At 34.3% G+C, this 17558-nt stretch overlaps 7 protein-coding genes and 2 non-coding genes across 10 annotated transcripts; 2 read left to right on the plus strand and 7 right to left on the minus strand.

Moving 5' to 3' along the window:
* LOC104735853 (anthranilate phosphoribosyltransferase, chloroplastic) lies at window positions 304-2916 on the plus strand. 2 transcript variants are annotated; one of them, XM_010455717.2, is made up of 9 exons: window positions 304-684; window positions 829-934; window positions 1126-1269; window positions 1379-1540; window positions 1666-1938; window positions 2024-2114; window positions 2199-2258; window positions 2368-2486; window positions 2594-2916. In XM_010455717.2, the coding sequence occupies exons 1-9, from the start codon at window positions 467-469 to the stop codon at window positions 2747-2749; spliced, it is 1329 nt and encodes a 442-aa protein (XP_010454019.1). In that variant the 5' UTR covers window positions 304-466; the 3' UTR covers window positions 2750-2916. The 2 variants fall into 2 exon arrangements, with proteins under 2 accessions (XP_010454019.1, XP_010454020.1); XM_010455718.2 differs by having other exon boundaries at window positions 832-934.
* Window positions 2997-4899, minus strand: LOC104735855 (B3 domain-containing protein At5g18000-like). Its single transcript, XM_010455719.2, has 4 exons — window positions 4629-4899; window positions 4025-4319; window positions 3623-3918; window positions 2997-3533 (listed from the first exon to the last, which is right to left on the minus strand). The coding sequence occupies exons 1-4, from the start codon at window positions 4725-4727 to the stop codon at window positions 3297-3299; spliced, it is 927 nt and encodes a 308-aa protein (XP_010454021.1). The 5' UTR covers window positions 4728-4899; the 3' UTR covers window positions 2997-3296.
* On the minus strand, window positions 7969-8040 carry TRNAW-CCA. The gene has a single exon. It is a non-coding gene; the product is annotated as a tRNA-Trp (tRNA).
* On the minus strand, window positions 8147-13728 carry LOC104735857 (auxin-responsive protein SAUR20). The gene is made up of 2 exons (XM_019234411.1): window positions 13175-13728; window positions 8147-8249 (listed from the first exon to the last, which is right to left on the minus strand). The coding sequence occupies exon 1, from the start codon at window positions 13486-13488 to the stop codon at window positions 13216-13218; it is 273 nt and encodes a 90-aa protein (XP_019089956.1). The 5' UTR covers window positions 13489-13728; the 3' UTR covers window positions 8147-8249; window positions 13175-13215.
* LOC109128301 (auxin-responsive protein SAUR20) lies at window positions 8149-8708 on the minus strand. Its single transcript, XM_019234410.1, has one exon. It carries the CDS (start codon window positions 8561-8563, stop codon window positions 8291-8293), a length of 273 nt encoding a protein of 90 aa, XP_019089955.1. The 5' UTR covers window positions 8564-8708; the 3' UTR covers window positions 8149-8290.
* Window positions 11206-11772, minus strand: LOC109128336 (putative F-box protein At3g10240). Its single transcript, XM_019234517.1, has one exon. The coding sequence runs from the start codon at window positions 11770-11772 to the stop codon at window positions 11206-11208; it is 567 nt and encodes a 188-aa protein (XP_019090062.1).
* Window positions 12862-12933, minus strand: TRNAW-CCA. Its single transcript has one exon. It is a non-coding gene; the product is annotated as a tRNA-Trp (tRNA).
* LOC109128302 (auxin-responsive protein SAUR20-like) lies at window positions 15565-16118 on the plus strand. The gene has a single exon (XM_019234412.1). It carries the CDS (start codon window positions 15653-15655, stop codon window positions 15923-15925), a length of 273 nt encoding a protein of 90 aa, XP_019089957.1. The 5' UTR covers window positions 15565-15652; the 3' UTR covers window positions 15926-16118.
* On the minus strand, window positions 16638-17542 carry LOC104735858 (NAC domain-containing protein 30-like). Its single transcript, XM_010455723.1, has 2 exons — window positions 17471-17542; window positions 16638-17300 (listed from the first exon to the last, which is right to left on the minus strand). The coding sequence occupies exon 2, from the start codon at window positions 17276-17278 to the stop codon at window positions 16796-16798; it is 483 nt and encodes a 160-aa protein (XP_010454025.1). The 5' UTR covers window positions 17279-17300; window positions 17471-17542; the 3' UTR covers window positions 16638-16795.

Consider the following 17558-nt stretch of genomic DNA (forward strand, 5'->3'; position numbering starts at 1 on the left):
TGGACTCCATTAAAATGATGCTTTATTTGACCATGTGTATTTTTGTGTAAAGAAAGAGGCGTTTGGAAATAGGCTAAAAAAAGAGGATGAACCTACTTTTTTTTTGAGCAGAATGGTAAATGTGCGTACCGAAATCGTTGTTGGTGGTGGTGACTATGAATAAAAGAGGCAAGTTATCCACTGCTCAACGTTTGTCAACTACCAACCAACCAACCAACCAACCACGATTTATTCTCGTATTTGGAAATTTCAAAGGGCCCCTCCTCAGTCAAAAGCAGCATCAGTTTTTTGTTTTGTGGGTCAAGTTCGACAACCCTTTTTTTAATCCAACAGTTAAAAAAAAAAAAGTTATTAAGTTTAAAATCAAAGGGCTACCTATAAGGACATGAGGAAAGATCATCTATTGTAGAAATCTCTTCCTCGTTCAATTTTATTTCTCGAGTTTGTTGTGTTACGCAATCGAGAGATGGTTCTTGCGGTGGCGGCTACGAGCTCCATTGTTTCCGGCATCAAGCTATCAGGGATCTTTAATTCGTTCAACGCCGTAGATGATGTGTCCACTAGCTGCGGAAGAACCAACCTGACCGGAGTTAGAATTTACTCGGCATTGAGTCGCCGACGACTCTCATCGACCGGAGCTGTGTCCCCAATTCGTGGGCATGCCCAATCTTTCTTTAGTCGGAGGTAAAAAGTCTCGATTTTTTTCGGTTTAGGTGTCTGCTTTCATTAGAGTTAAAAACACGTCCTTTGAAATTGATTGTGTGGTTATTTGATTTGAATCTAAGAAACCTAATTGTGCGTGCTCTTGATTACCTTGAATTGCTGCAGCAGCTCTTTCTCTTGCTCTCAGAATCTCAATGGCTTTACTGCACCTGAAGCTCTGCCAACTGCTTGTGAAAATGCTACCCCTTCTTCCATCAAATCTTTTAACCAGGTGATTTTTCAATTTTGAGTTTGTGGTTATATCAAATGTTTCCCGAGTCTTCTTGATTTATGAACAATTCAGGTGGTCTTTAAAAGAATTGTAGTTTTATTGAGCTTTCAGTGCGTTGAAAACAGAGATTTAGATGATGAGATGACTATGTTCTCATAATGTGTTTGCTCTGTTCTATGATTTTTTCTCAGTTGATTGAAAGTCTGATTGATCGAGTGGATCTCTCTGAAGCTGAGGCTGAATCATCTCTTGAGTTTTTGCTGAGCGAGGCAAACGAGGTCCTGATTAGTGCCTTCCTAGTTCTGCTGAGAGCTAAAGGAGAGACATTTGAAGAAGTAAGTATCAATTAAGTCAATCTAAGGCATAGAATAATGACGTAATCCTGTATTACAGCACTTCACTTTAGTAAAACATCTACCTTTTATATTGTCCGGTGTTTGGTAGGTTGTGGGGTTGGCGAGGGCAATGATGAAACATGCTCGGAAAGTTGAAGGTTTAGTTGATGCTGTCGACATAGTTGGTACAGGTGGTGATGGAGCAAACACAGTCAATATATCAACTGGATCTTCAATACTTGCTGCAGCTTGTGGTGCAAAAGTAGCAAAGGTATAACGAGTGAGAAAATCCTTAACAGAAATGATTGAGTTTAGCATGCGAATATTTTCATTAACAACGATAAATGATCTTTATCTGTTCTTTGGTCATGTAATTATGGATATATATTTTTGCAGCAAGGGAACCGTTCGAGTTCTTCTGCATGTGGAAGTGCCGATGTACTAGAGGCACTAGGAGTGATGCTGAACTTGGGACCAGCGGGCATTAAAAGATGTGTTGACGAATCCGGGATTGGTTTTATGATGTCACCTATGTATCATCCAGCTATGAAGATTGTTGGTCCTGTCCGGAAAAAGCTTAAAACAAAAACCGTTTTTAACATATTGGGACCTATGCTTAACCCTGCTAGAGTGTCTTATGCTGTCGTTGGTGTATACCACAAAAATCTGGTACGTTTACTTACTGTTGGAAATTAGCTAGTTCATCAGTACAAAAGAGACATTTAAATTTACTGTTGCTTGTGTGGTTTCATAGGTTGTTAAGATGGCAAAGGCGCTGCAACGTTTTGGAATGAAAAGAGCACTGGTGGTTCACTCATATGGTCTAGACGAAATGAGTCCGTTAGGTAAGATTATCCCTTCCCAAAATTGATGACTTTGATTATCCTACGATTACTAACTAATCATGGCTTAAAAAAAAAAAAAAACAGGAGGAGGGTTAGTTTATGATGTAACGCCGGAGAAGATCGAAGAGTTCTCATTCGATCCATGTAAAAATTTCTCTTTCAACTGGCTTACCTTTTCTATTCCCTCTCTAAAATGAATATTGCAGAAGCAACTTGGTAAAATGGGAGAGTTAAAGCTTGTCTCTTTTGACAGTGGACTTTGGTATTCCTCGTTGTACACTTGAGGACTTGCGAGGTGGAGGTCCAGACTATAATGCGGATGTGTTAAGACGTGTGCTTTCAGGAGAACGTGGAGCAATTGCCGATTCATTGGTATATATTGTTTTGCAGATTCAACATTCTCCTTCTTTCTGAAAACTTTCCTGCTTTTTTCTTGAATTTCTGCAATTTGTTCATCTTTTGTCAAAATCTTGTTTCAGATCCTAAACGCAGCTGCAGCTCTTCTGGTTAGTAACCGAGTTCAAACATTAGCTGAAGGAGTAACCTTGGCACGTGAAGTACAATCGTCTGGGAAAGCTATCAAGACGCTTGATTCATGGATAAACATCTCGAACTTAGCTCTGAAATCTCAGTGACCAGAGAGGCTTATGCATTGTTTTCATTTTTCAATATTGTATGCAACAGAATCTTTTGTAATTTTAGTTTCTTTGTCAAGCAATAAAGAGAAGAGACCACAGAGAGATAGATACGTTATCATCATGTAAACATAACAACAATAATATTTAGTACAATGAATGAATCAGTTTTACTCAAACTGAGATCAGATTTATCAATGAGTTATTTTGAAGAGAGCTTTGTATAAGGGATAAATCAAATCTAAAACTAAGGAAGAGATAAACATCAAATATTCTAATCCTAATCCTAAAAGTAAAGAGTATATTTTCTTAACATAAAATAAGAAACGAACATAAATACTAATAAAGAGCTATGTAAAGTCCGTAGCTTGTTGGACAAGAAACACAACACCAAGACCCAACAAGATCTAATAATACGCTGCATCAAGATAGAAGACAATTATAAAATTAGTCCTAACATTGAACCACAGACCATAATGTTGCTCCAAACACAAGTTCTTCACTCATTCTCCAACTACACCTCACACATCATCAATCATCATGGAGTCTATTCTTTGGAGACTTTGACACACATCTCGGTTGGTTTGATGAGCTTGAACGTGCAAACATCTCCGACCTCTAAGCCTAATTCTTTGGCGAAACGACTCCATCCAGCAGAGAATCTTGACTGCACATCAGTGACAAAATACGTAACCTCCCATGACTTCTTTCCCCTCGGATGATGAATCTTGAACACCTTTGTCTCATTTGGCATATGCATGTCCACAAACTTCTTCGGGATCCCCTAAATCACATTTTTGTATTAGATTAGTTCACATATATAAATACAACAATTTTGAGAGTGTGAAACTGGTTTTGTCTTGCTTATCTTACCAAGAACAGGAGGTGTGATTTCTTGATGGTGATCTTGAATTCTGGAACAAGAGATGAGGTGCCGGCTTCAGAATCATTAGAAACAGTATCCACCTTCCTGTTCTTACGCTTCTTGGATTTGGTGGTTTCCTTGGTTTCCCTTTTTCTCAAGTTAAGCTCCTGTTTCTGCTTCGATCTCCCACTAGTAGATTCAGCCGTTTTGAGAACAGGATGCCCTGATTCAGAACAAGACTCTGTCTCTACTTCTTTCTTCACATCTATGCAGATGCTCTTCCTCTCTTCTCTCTTGTTCCGACCTGTATTCATCAAAATCAACCACAAAATGAATTAACGACTGTCTTCTTCTTCTTCTTCTTCTTCTATGTAAACATTCAAAAAGCAATCACATAGATAAACACTTACCGGAACTAGAAGTAACGGTAGAAGATTGTCTTGGTCTAAGCATCTCCTTACCATTTGCCTCGTAGATGTTTACATTGAAGCACATATTTGCCTCATGAGTGAAGGTAAGATACTCATTTTCACCCAAACCGTTGTCATTCACAAACTGGTTCCATCCACGATCTTCCATGTAGTGAAAAAATGGGTTCTTGGAGATTTTGACTTGCCATGAGCTTCCCCACGGAACTTTTAAGACCATCTTAAACGAGGAAGACTTGTCGGAGATGCTTCTTATCAAGTGATGAGGAATCATTCTCTTCAGAGGGACAACAACAAAATCAAGAAATATCAAAAGAGGAACAACTAGAAATGATATATAAAATGATGCCACATTCTTCAGTTTCAGTGATTAATACAGTTAAATAAAGTTTACTGATCGAGATACAGTCAAAGTTTCAACCTTTTTTCACTGGGTTAGTAAGATTTGGTCTAATCCCATCATTTCACACACAAAACCAAACAAGAAACCGGAAAAAATTTACCAAGAACAGACAGATCTAAAGTCTAATAATTAAGAAAAGGCTAATAATTCAGAAGAAGAAGTATGAGAAACCTAGAGACCTACCATGAGTTCAGAAGAAAAGTCTTCCCTTCGAAGAATCTTGAAGAATGCAGGATTGTCTACTTCTCCCATGACCTGACCAAATACTCTGTTTCTCACCATCTTTGGTTTCTCTCCTTTCGATCAACCTCTCACTCTTAATCCTCTTATCTCTCACTCTCACTGAATCTTTACTTCTCTTTCAACTTTTCTATATCAAATTCACTCACATCGCTTCTTCTCTTTCTCTCTCTGAGGTTATGGGGCAAAGAATGGGGGAAAAAATAGAGCTATGTTAAAACTTTTATTTCTAAATACAGCCAAAGGTAAAGCTCCCAAGATTAAGTGTTTTATTTTTCTGCATTAACTTCAAACTTAATTTTACATGAAGGTTAGTTGAAAAAGATTCCCATGTATCATTAAACTTTTGTTATGGTAAACTGATCTCATAATAAGACACAGAAACAGGTGTAAGCTCGTGACTTCGTAGACACGTAAAAAGCAGAGCAAATTCCTATTTTTAGTAACTGAGTTCTGAAAAAGACAGCGTCATAATTTCTTTAATTTTTACTCTTTTTTTTTGTTGTTGGTTAATTATAAAACCTCAATCCCCCAATACTATAGCTAGTCCGTAGACTTTTTGTCCAGCACATACCCCTAATAACTTCAACATGTCACATATTTGAAAACTTGAACATATTATTATATAAAGTTGGATTTTGAAATTAACCTTGTTAATTTTGACATATGTCAAGTTATTAATCTGATATTTTGACATGTGTAAAAGTTAATATTTAATAGAAGAGATTTGAGATAATGACAAAAAAAAAACTGTTTAAACAATAACAATATAAAAAGATAATTATAAAAAATTACAAAATTTAAACAGTCTTTTAAAAAAATAATTTGAAGGAGATTATATATTTCATAAAATTAGAAATTATAACATTATTTACTTATTTTAAATTTTAAGTTATTAATTTAACAAAAAAAATAGAAAAGAGAATAAGAAGAATGTACAGTTAATTATTGATTCTCAAAAATGTAAATACTCACTTAGATTTGAGATAATGACAAAAACAAAAAAAAAACTGTTTAAACAATAACAATATAAACAAATAATTATAAAAAATTACAAAATTTAAACAGTCTTTTAAAAAAAAAATTTGAAGAAGATTATATATTTCATAAAATTAGAAATTATAACATTATTTACTTATTTTAAATTTTAAGTTAATAATTTAACAAAAAAAAATAGAAAAGGGAATAAGAAGAATGTACAGTTAATTACTGATTCTCAAAAATGTAAATACTCACTTCTATATAAACATAGATCGTCTCACATTTTTCTTCTAACAAAATAATTTATTCAAAAACACTGCCTTTAAACTTTGTTCTATTGGTAAAAAAGTTTTAATGGGAAGGTAAATTTTCCTTATGTTTTTTAAACCAAAACTTAAACTTTCTCCTAATTTCTCATTTTTTCAGTTTGGAATAAGTAAGATTAATATATGCGTCTTCTTTTTCTAATACTGTATTTTAAATATTATTGTAGTATTTTTAGATTGTTTTATTTAATTTATATTTTCATCTTTGATTTGAGATTCATATATTATTGTGCTTATAATTTTCTATTATTTCTTTCATTATTTCAAATTAATTTTCTTTTAATTTCTCAACCTTGATTGGTTGGTCATAGACCTTTTTTATGCAAACATAATTATTACCATTCATTCAATCCCAAAAGAAAATAAAGATTAGAACATTATCAACTTAATGGTTAGATAAAATAGGCTAATCAAACACAAGATTACAACAAACATAGATAAATAGATAGATTGGAGTAACATAAACCGTTTTTGATAGATCCATAGGAGCTCGGAGACAGAGGCTACATCATGATGTGTTAAAGACACTATTTCCACATATACATTATGAAATTTAACATTAGTTACTATCAAAAGATCTGGTGTTGGCAAAGGGTTTTTAGTTTCAATAGTTGCCGGAGCATTCTACTTTTGAGATAAATAAATGACGTGAACATGTTCTCTCCACACATGAGGAGTGCAGAACCAAGGTTCTGTGGAGGAGGTTGAACTTATGCAAGGTTATCTCCCCAAGGGAGAAAGGCGGAGCCAAGGTTCTCTTCATGGTGGAAGAGGTTGGACATAAGGTTCTCTCAATAAGGGAGAAGAGCGAAGTGGATGTTCTTTCCATGGTTGGTCATACATTATTTTGATGATACATCATTGATTATTGTACTATGTAATATATTTTTTATTCAAAAAGTTTCTTGAACCAACAATTGTAGTGATTAAAGAAACTATGCAAAAGTGAAAATAAATAGACATATTATAGTTGGCTTAATGTGTTTATGTAGATATATTCCTAGGTGGTAAAGGATATATTTGTAACATATAATATATTTAGGTGTAAAAAAATATACTTTTAATGGTAACATATATCAAAATTTTGTAAATGGATATAAATTAATGTATTATAGCAAAAAAAAATTAAAATTACGTACAACAAATTTTAATATATTTTTATTAATTTAATTTAATTTAAAAAAATTTAAAATCCACAAATCGGGCGGGTCCTTATCTATTACAGTATAAAGTTCTCTTTTCTAAACAACAAAAACTATAGTTTTTTTTTTTTTTTTTTTTTTTNACTATCGTCTATATAATACTCTAAAATACCATAAGAAACATGTATGTACAGTAATTTATGTTCAACGAAACAGATACGTATCAGTATATCATCGAAGAAAGGGATCCATTATCATCCATATAACTACTGCACGTCTCTATAGTTTTCCCTATAGGGCAATGCGTGTCTTTATAATTTAAGAGGAGAAAGTAATGTGTTCAAATCATAGAAGAAAATAGAAACCGAAGTTGAAAGTTCTATGGTAAAATTTCCAAAACTTATAATCAAATACTCACTGCAGACTTCAACTAAGTGTGGCCCCATACAATGCGTAATTAAGAAAAGACCGCCACTGAAACATTTGTGTAAGTTTTAGAAGTGGTCATATGTATACGTAATATTTGTCTCGATCTAGTTCAGAAGACTCTGGATATTTTGTAAATGTACTTGAGGCAAGCAAATAATAAAATTCAACATTTGTTAGAAGCAGAGCAAATCATTGATACTAAAAGTTTAAATTCTTTGAATACTCTCTCTTTATATTATGGTAAATAGATACAATATCTATATATCTCTACGGGTTAGAATACGAGAAGAAAACCGAATCAAAACGGATCTGAAATTCTCGGTTAAGAGTAATAAGAATCCTTAACCGGAGGTAATGCAAAAGGCAGTTAAAAAAAAGAATTCCGGATATTAAAGTTCGGGGATTTGAACCCGACGTGAATCGAACACGCAACCTTCTGATCTGGAGTCAGACGCGCTACCATTGCGCCACGGATCCGGATGCTAATTGCTCAACTTAATTATATTTATACGTAATTCTTAATAAATTACACTAAAAATAGTTGTTCGGTTTGTCTTTCTTTTTCAATGATCGATCCAAAATGTATTGACATGAATCGTGTCTTTCGCATAAAAATACTTTTAGAACAACTCTTTCAAGAAAAAAGAGCAAAAAAAGCTCAGCTTAGCTATTTACAATGAATAAGCCTATTTCTAAACCAGGAAGAACAAAAAATGTTGGATCATCATCATTGGAGCCGAGAAGTCACATTGATGAAGGTATCTTCAGGGCAAGGAATCGTTAAGCCACCCATCGGATGATCAAATCCAAACTCTTCCTCGGATTTAGTGAGTAGAGCTTGGAACGAAGGCTGGTTTAAATATGAGATTGGCACCAAATATCTCTTCTTCTGGCTCTCTCCTACATACACCGCAAGAAACCCTTTTGGTGCCGCCGAGGCTGCTGTGGTGGAGCGGCTTAGAATCTTCTTTGCTCCCAATAGACTTCTCACCAAAGCCATTTCTATTTCTTTCGGTTTGAAATCTTTTTGAATTGCTTCCAAAGATGTATCAAAAGATTCAAGTTATTAGATAGAAGATTCATATACATATCTAATACAAGTTAATGGATTGCTTGTTGTTGGTTGATGAGAGAAAGAATGAGTTAACTGTGTATATATATAAAGATCATNGATGATAGAAAGAATGAGTTAAGTGTGTATATATAGAAAGATCAACGAAAGGAGTAGCAACTTCTCTGAAAAATCATTGAAACTTGTGGTTTACAAATGTGGGACAGACTAGAACAGAGTACCACATGGTTCTGTCTTTACAATCTGGAAAAGATGAATTAATGCAATTTGTCTACTTGGATAATCTCCATATGAAATTCACAAGGCTTGTTTTCTCAATGTTTCTAAGACAAGACGTGCCCTATATATATTTTTAAGAGTTAAAGAGAAACAAGTTCTGTGATGATTAGGTGGCTGGTTCTTTGTCCTATAGTACTCTAATCTTAATGAATTTAATTGAATGTTGAAGTGGGGACCTGATGTTGTTTAACAACAGAACAACAAGTCTCTGTCACTGTTTAAGTTGTTCTTATGATATACACACATGACAAGACTGAATATCTCATATCTTCACTTAATTTATTATACAGAATTGGAGAAAACAATCACTTGTGAAGTGAAGATAATGGTCATTAGCGTGCGTTGCTTGTCAACCTGTCATCTATCATACCTAAAAAACAGAACCATGTTCTCTGTTCTAGTCTGTCCGATGCTTCAAGATCACAAGTTTCAAGGATGTTTCAGAGAGGTTACAACTCCTTTCTATATATACACACTTAACTTCATTCTTTCTATATATCATCTACCAACAATAATCAATCCACAACTTGCATATCTTTAGAAGCTTCGAAAGAATTCAAACTTTCAGACAAAGAAAAAGAAATGGCTTTGGTGAGAAGTCTATTGGGAGCAAAGAAGATTCTAAGCCGCTCCACCAGAGCAGCCTCGTCGACAGCGGCACCAAAAGATTTTCTTGCAGTGTACGTAGGAGAGAGCCAGAAGAAGAGATATTTGGTGCCAATCTCATACCTAAACCAGCCTTCATTTCAAGCTCTGCTCAGTAAATCCGAGGAAGAGTTTGGATTCGATCATCCGATGGTTGGCTTAACGATTCCTTGTCCTGAAGACATCACCGTAACATCCAGGCTTCAATGATGATATTTAAAAGAAGAAAAAAGTTACATTATATAAATAAACTAATGTATAATATAAGTTAGCTTTTTCCCTCTTTATTTGTGAAAAAAAAGAGGTTACAAAACTCAAACGTGAATACCAATTTTGTGTACGAAGCGATGGTGCCAATACGAATCACATGGTAATTTGACAAAAACTTCATCTTGCTGTTGTATAGACAAAGTCTGTGTATCCATATCTGTGGCGAGAAATTAAGTTGTGAGAGCGTATATATGTTCATACATCCGGTAGACAAAAACCATTATACCTTCTCTAACGTACAATTCTTTGTTTGTTTGTTTGTTTTATCTTCTTCTTTTCTCCATATCACAATTCATGCCAATATTTTTAAGAGATTTACAGGCCTCTTCGTTTGGTGAACTAGACAAAATATATGGATATAATATCAAGACGCAGTATCTGGACGCAACATCAAGATGATGTTCGTTTGTGTTATTGGTTCATTTGTCCATAAATTGTATATCGATTCAATTATATTTGTTTTGTAATTTGATATTTGTATTTGGATACAATATATGTAAAATACCAAAAAGCCCTTTATTTTATGTTGAATATGTTTTAGTGAATTAAATTTACTTATTTTTGTTTGCTTATTTTCATATATATTAAATAAATATTTAAAAATGAGATTTTGTGTTTTTGGTAGAAAAACAAAATTTTGCAGTTTTGGCGGAAAAACAAGATTTTGCGAGTTTGGCGAGAAAATAAAATTTTGCATTTTTTTGCGGAAAAACGTAATTTTGCAGTTTTGGCGGAAAAATAGATTTTGTGGTTTTGGCGGAAAAACAAGATTTTGCGGTTTTGGCGGGAAAACATAATTTTGCGGTTTTGGCGGGAAAACGAGATTTTGCGGATTTGGCAGGAAAACGAGATTTTGCGAGTTTGGCGGGAAACATAACTTTGCGGTTTTGACGGAAAAACGTTATTTTGCGGTTTTGGCGAGAAAACAAAATTTTGCAGTTTTGGCGGGAAAACGAGTTTTCATGTTTTTGTGTTTTTTTGGTAGGAAAACGAGATTTTGCGGTTTGACGGGAAAAACGAAATTTTGCGGTTTTAGCAGGAAAATGTAATTTTTGCGGTTTTGGCGGGAAAACGAGATTTTGCGGTTTTAGAGAAAAATGAGATTTTGCAGGTTGGTGGGTGAAGAATTGGAATTTTAGAGTTGTATGTATATTAGAATTGAGAAAAAATATTTTGTAATTTTTTAATTAAAATAGAGGTATTTTTGACTTTTACAAATTAGGGATGAGTTTACCTCATCCACTCTCTAAATAATCTCATCCAGAAATTCAGTTTTTTTGGATGAGTTTTTAAAATGTATCCAGATATTCTATCCAGATGAGTTCCTAATTGTTACTAAAACAACAACAATAAGCATTTACATACAGATATTGCATCTAGTTCACCAAACGAACATGACCACAGTCACTAGCATCTCTAAATATATCACTAGAAAAATCAAATAAACAATATACATTAAAGCCCGGGACGGATTGAGACGGATAATAACTGCAGTTACGCCTCCAAGAGTTTGCGTTTTTCATCTCATAACTGTATACTGTAGAATAAGACTCGTCAGTATTCTCGTGTTGAGGGAACGAGAAAACGAACCGCTTTTTATATTTCAAGAAGGTGAGCACAAGACGCCATGGCCGACTCGCGAATGAGCTGATAAAACTTGGAAGTGTAGTGTAGGAAGACCAGAGCTTTGATACGCAGAGAAACCTCATAATAGATTTTGCAGGAAGTCTTGAGAGTATCTCCAAGGTTAGATCGAGTGGAATCGGGTCTGGTTGAGATCTGTACTCTTCTTCTTCTTCTTCATCATGTGTTACTCTCTGTTGGATTTCTCCTCTGTTCTCCTCTTGTTTATCTATGGCAGCTTGCTCAACAATACCTTGTATCAGCGAGGAAGATTGTGATGTTCCGTAAATCTCTCCAGTTTTCTCTTCCTCTGAATCCATGGCGGATCGATCTTCAAACCCTAATACTTTCTTCAAAACCCTATATATGGTTTTGTATGAACTATTTTACATTGAAAATTTTAAACCAAAAATTCTGGTTAAGAGATACCGAAAGGAAACAAGCAATAAAAGAAGGGTTTATTGGTGTTTTAGTACATTTACAGAACTTAATTAGAAGTTTGATACTATCACTATTTAAAAAAGAAAAAACAGGGTGTTAAGAGATAGAGAAGAGTAGACATAGGAAAAAAGGTGGGACAAAGGAAATGGGTGGAGATTATACAATAGCCCTGCAGCGTGGGTTTGTGGTTTGGTTAGAGGAGAGAGGGTGGAAAGAGAGGAGAGAGAAGCATGAGTTTTTTTCTTTATTATATTCCATACAATCTAAAAACATAAAAATTGGCTAATTAAAATTTGTTTTTAAAAAAATTTCAAATAAATAAAAATCTATGTTTTTTTTCTTTACAATTTGATATGCATTTTGTTTGATGATTTTATTTGATAATGTTAAATATTTTTTACAAATTGTGTATCTGTACACTATATTAAGTGTATATATGTGTGTACACGTCTATACACATTATTAAGTGTACAGATGTAATTTGTTTAATTCTTAGGGTTTTGGATGTCTATACCACAATGGTTTTGTAAAAATTACATCTGTACATTTAATAATGTGTACAGACATTTGTACACTTAATAAGGTGTATAGACATGTGTATACTTAAAAATGTGTACGGATACAAAAGATTTATATAATATATTTAAAAATTATTAAACAAAATTCATATCAAATTGTAAACAAAAAACTATAGATATTTTTTGTATCTAAGAAGTTTTCTAAAAAAATTCTATTAATTTGAAAAATCAAGAAATAGGAAGAAAATGAGAGTAATTGTACAATGACATGAAATGTAATTAGGAAGATTGTTGAATGTCAAAAAAGACTGAAAAAATAGTCAAATAGTGTTAAATGTGGGTTTTTCTAATTTGTAAATAGTGAATGTATGTTCTTCCTAATTATTATGTTTGAAAAATGTATCATTTTGCCAAGAATTAAAAAAGAATCCGGATTCAAGTTCGAGGGATTGAACCCCACGTGAATCAAACACGCAACCTTGTGATCTGGAGTCAGACGCGCTACCATTGCGCCACGGATCCGGATGATTAAAACCTCAACTTAATTATATTAATCGTAATCAGTTATACTATAAATAGTTCGTTCTTCAATTGGTTTGGTGTTTGGTCTTTCATTTTCAATGACTGATTGATCGATCCAAAATGTATTGACATGAATCTTGTCTTTCGCATAAAAATGGCATTCACTCTCTAAACTTATAGAACAACTCTTTCAAGAATAAAGAGCAAACATGCTCAATTATCTACAATGAATTGAATAAGCCTATTTCTAAACCAGGAAGAACAAAAAATGTTGGATCATCATCATTGGAGCCGAGAAGTCACATTGATGAAGGTATCTTCAGGGCAAGGAATCGTTAAGCCACCCATCGGATGATCAAATCCAAACTCTTCCTCGGATTTAGTGAGTAGAGCTTGGAACGAAGGCTGGTTTAAATATGAGATTGGCACCAAATATCTCTTCTTCTGGCTCTCTCCTACATACACCGCAAGAAACCCTTTTGGTGCCGCCGAGGCTGCTGTGGTGGAGCGGCTTAGAATCTTCTTTGCTCCCAATAGACTTCTCACCAAAGCCATTTCTTTTTCTTCTGGTCTGAAAAGTTTGAAATCTTTTTGAAGCTTCTGAACTGAGGATGTATGAAAAGATTCAAGTTATTGGATTTGCTTGTTGCTGGTTGATGATAGAAAGAATGAGTTAAGTGTGTATATATATAAAGATCAACGAAGGAGTTGCAACCTCTCTCAAAGATCATTCACACTTGTGGTCTTGAAGCGCCGGACACACAAGAACAGAGAACATGGCTCTGTCTTCACCGTTTGGAAAAGATGCATTAATGCAATTTTGTCTTGAATGATAATTAATTGAGTGTGGGACAAGAAACTAGAAACAAACTCCATGTGCAATTCACAAGGGACTGTTTTCTCAATGTTTTTTTAAGATAAGACATGCTATAGTCAATAATAATGACCAGCTAGTTCCTTTTCTCCATGTTCTGTGATCATCCTATTCTCTAATCTCTGTGTTCTAAATGGTTTTCATAACAACTTAAAAGTGGGGACCTGAAGTTTCTCAACAACAGAACAATAAGTCTCCGTCACTGGTTAAGTCGTTCTTTTCTTTTTTATTATATCCACAAATAGAATTACACATGAAAGTTAGTAAAAGAAGAGTCTTGTGCAGTGGTCAAAGTTGTTCAATAGAGGGGCCATGTTTCGGTTCGTGGTAAATTCAGAGTCTGAGACAAGAAGTCAAAGGTATGAGCTTTGATTAAAGCAGAGCCAAGTTCCTTCTTAAGCCAGAGAGCAAGGTTTAACTTTCTCGATTCCAGAAGAGTAACCAATTCCGTTAGCGAAAACAGAATTAATTAATAAAGAACACTCATGTACACACCACAATCGATATCCTATGAGTGTTCTTACAACAGAATTTCAGTAATGAGATCTTCCATACCTTGCTTGTCTCTGAACCAACTTAACTTAAGTACCTAAGATGTTAACATTGGTGAGGAAATCATTGTGACATTAGCCTTAAGAGTAACATCAAAGCATCTTCTTGAAGTTCAGCAAATCATCTCGGTGATAAGGAAAGATCAAGATGAAGTATTATTGGCGCCATTGTTTCTTACAAAAAGCATGACATAAGTTTGAGTTTTGTAAGTCTTGAACAACTCTTTTTCGAAAGAAAAAGCTAATTTATATACATTGCGTATTCTATCAGATCCGTAACTCGTGCTAACTAATGTTAGTTTTTCCTTTTTCCAAATATTTTTTTCTTTTCCGAGCTGGTCTTCGTTAACGTACACCGCAAGAAATCCCTTTGGTGCTGAAACTGTCCTTTTGCTTGTAGCCTCTACAGATATCCGATAATCATCTTTGCACCCAGTAGAACTCTGAACAAAACCAGTTCTTGTTTCTTAAGCTTTTGAGAAAAAAACATTGATGCTCAGATTCAAGCTTCGGGTTGCTTTGCAACTTAGTGATTTGAAGAGTTAGTTCTATCTCTGGGATGTATAAATAGATTAATGGACTTCAAACCACTGGATGTATGGGACATACACAAACAGAGTTTCTCATGATTATGTCTTCTAAATATGAAAGATGACAAGCTAGGAAAGCTATATAACAAACATATTTTCACCACTTCACAATGTTTTAATTTTTTCCATGTCTATATTATAAATGCAGAGAAGAATAACTTAACCCTTAAAACTTAAAAGAGATCACTTGTTGTTCTGTTGTTGAGCCACTTCAGGTCCCCACTTGAAAGTCTTATTAAAATACACCTCTGAGATGAGAGAATATGATCATCACAATTCACAGAACATGAAGAAAAGACACGCTGGGCCTTATTATTGACTATAGCATGTCTTATCTAAAAAAACATTGAGGAAACAGTCCCTTATGAATTGCATATGGTGTTTGTTTTTAGGATCTTGTTACAAGTTCCATTAATTATCTCATCAAAACCAAATTTCATTAATGCATCTTTTCCAATTGGAAAAGACAGAACCATGTGAGCTCTGTTTTAGTGTCTAGTCTGTCCCACACGCTTCAGTACCACAAGTTTCAATGATTTTTCTCAGAGATGTTTCAAGTCCTTCATTGATCTTTCTATATAAACACACTTAAACCCTTATTTTCCATCATCAACAACCAACAAGCAATCCAATAACTTAAATCTTTTCATACATCTTCAGAAGCTTTAAAGAGAATTCAAAATTTTCAGACAAAAGAAATAGAAATGGCTTTGGTGAGAAGTATATTGGGTGCAAAGAAGATCCTAAGCCGCTCCACTAGAGCAGCCTCGGCGGCCCCTAAAGGGTTTCTTGCAGTGTACGTAGGAGAGAGCCAGAAGAAGAGATATTTGGTGCCAATCACATACTTGAATCAACCTTCATTTCAAGCTCTTCTCAGTAAATCGGAAGAAGAGTTTGGGTTCGATCACCCAATGGGCGGTTTAACGATACCATGTCCTGAAGATACCTTCATCAATGTGACTTCTCGGCTCCAATGATGATGATTATCCAACATTTGTACATCTTCCGAGTTAGAGATAGACTTGTTCCTTGTAAATAGAGGATTTTTTTCTTTCATTTTTCTCTTTCTTCTTAAAAGAGTAGTTGTTCTAAATTTTTTGAAAATGGATGTCATTTTTTTTTCAATAGACACGATTCATGGTTCATGTTAATTACATTCTGGATCGATTACCAAGTGAGAGTATAAATAATCTTATCCATTAGCTTAGTTTAATCAATTTCTTATCCATTGAAATACTATTCCATCTAACAAGGAAAGCAATGATTTTTAGCTAAACTGAACAGTGCAAGAAAAGAGATACTCAAAGTTGACCAAAAGAAAAAGAGATACTCAAAACTCAAAAGTAAACGGCTTCTACTTCAATATTAGTGTATGATTGCATTACTATTCTACCTTTCGTTTTACTTTTAATCAACCAGATATATTCTTTATTTTAGATAATTAATTTTCAGTTCAACCAGAATCATCATTAAGAAATTAGTATAAAGTCTAGGCTCTCACATCTTTTGTATAAACAATATGACATGCTGTCTCATTATTTGTTCTGTTTCTTGAGATTTGCTCTGTTTCTCTCTTCCACCCTTTGCTTTATTCAGATATATTAGATGAGACCATGTGTTATTCCGTTTATAAGAAACTGAAAGCTCATATAAGAACTTAAATGATCTATCATCTCTATGTCATGAATAAACAAGAAAAATATGATATTCTCCTTAAATATAATTTTTGTTGATAAATTAATAAGATTACTAGGGAACTTTTAAACTATACATGCATAGAAGAAAAATAAAATAAGAAGTAGAAGTCATCATCCTCTTCACTAAAATTAACCAAACCACACACATAATCATGGTCCTTTAAGGTGGGAGAGAACTTGACTTTGGAATGAGCAACCATCAAGGGGATAGTATTCCGTCATGGTCCAACCACTCGAGTTGCTCTCACCTTTGACGTAGAAACTGAGAATCCTCTTCTTCCCAATCACCTCACGCTTATCTTTTGATAGAACATCACTCAGCTTCCCAAGGGCTTTCCAACGCCCCTCACACGTCTCTCCCTTGACTTTGCGGCTTCCAGAGACCTGAGCCAGTGTCACGAAGTAGTACCACTCATTAGGTTCGAAAAAGTCTGTCTCTGTGTGAGTCAACCGCCACGGCTCTTTGGCATATAAATCGGTCTTGTCTTGTAACTCTAATACTTTATTCGATGTTTTGGCAACCTTATTACGCCCGAGACAATAGCGGATGAGTTCTTGGTCCGTAGGATGATACCTAAACCCAACAAACTCCTCGTGTTGCTCTTTCTCGTTGTATTTTTCAACCATCGACATATTCTTTTCTTCTTCTGCGAGACTAAGAAACGCAAATATATTAGACCAAAAGGTTTAAAGATCCATATGTTATAACAATAAAACAAACGAATGATCTTTAGAACAAAACTGAAAAAGCTTATGGGTGTGAGAGATATATAAGAGATGTAGGAAGAATAAACAAAAACGCGTTAAAGACTTTGAAGCTCTTACCTGAAACTTGAAGCTAGGCAAATAGAACAAAAGTGGTCTCGTCGTTTTATATATATATATATATATATATATATATATATATATATAT

Source organism: Camelina sativa, chromosome 13 (assembly GCF_000633955.1).
Source record: "Camelina sativa cultivar DH55 chromosome 13, Cs, whole genome shotgun sequence".
Taxonomy (NCBI): Eukaryota; Viridiplantae; Streptophyta; class Magnoliopsida; order Brassicales; family Brassicaceae; genus Camelina; species Camelina sativa.

Excerpts from the sequence above, each read along its gene's own strand:
- LOC104735853 (XM_010455717.2), top strand. The coding sequence starts at position 467 with ATGGTTCTTGCGGTGGCGGCTACGAGCTCCATTGTTTCCGGCATCAAG. Across the intron at positions 935-1,125 it reads CCATCAAATCTTTTAACCAG|TTGATTGAAAGTCTGATTGA; the intron begins GTGATTTTTCAA and ends ATTTTTTCTCAG. Across the intron at positions 1,270-1,378 it reads AAGGAGAGACATTTGAAGAA|GTTGTGGGGTTGGCGAGGGC; the intron begins GTAAGTATCAAT and ends GGTGTTTGGTAG.
- LOC104735855 (XM_010455719.2), bottom strand. The coding sequence starts at position 4,727 with ATGGTGAGAAACAGAGTATTTGGTCAGGTCATGGGAGAAGTAGACAAT. Across the intron at positions 4,320-4,628 it reads ACTTTTCTTCTGAACTCATG|AGAATGATTCCTCATCACTT; the intron begins GTAGGTCTCTAG and ends GTCCCTCTGAAG. Across the intron at positions 3,919-4,024 it reads TACCGTTACTTCTAGTTCCG|GTCGGAACAAGAGAGAAGAG; the intron begins GTAAGTGTTTAT and ends TGATGAATACAG.
- LOC109128301 (XM_019234410.1), bottom strand. The coding sequence starts at position 8,563 with ATGGCTTTGGTGAGAAGTCTATTGGGAGCAAAGAAGATTCTAAGCCGC.
- LOC109128336 (XM_019234517.1), bottom strand. The coding sequence starts at position 11,772 with ATGGATTCAGAGGAAGAGAAAACTGGAGAGATTTACGGAACATCACAA.
- LOC104735857 (XM_019234411.1), bottom strand. The coding sequence starts at position 13,488 with ATGGCTTTGGTGAGAAGTCTATTGGGAGCAAAGAAGATTCTAAGCCGC.
- LOC109128302 (XM_019234412.1), top strand. The coding sequence starts at position 15,653 with ATGGCTTTGGTGAGAAGTATATTGGGTGCAAAGAAGATCCTAAGCCGC.
- LOC104735858 (XM_010455723.1), bottom strand. The coding sequence starts at position 17,278 with ATGTCGATGGTTGAAAAATACAACGAGAAAGAGCAACACGAGGAGTTT.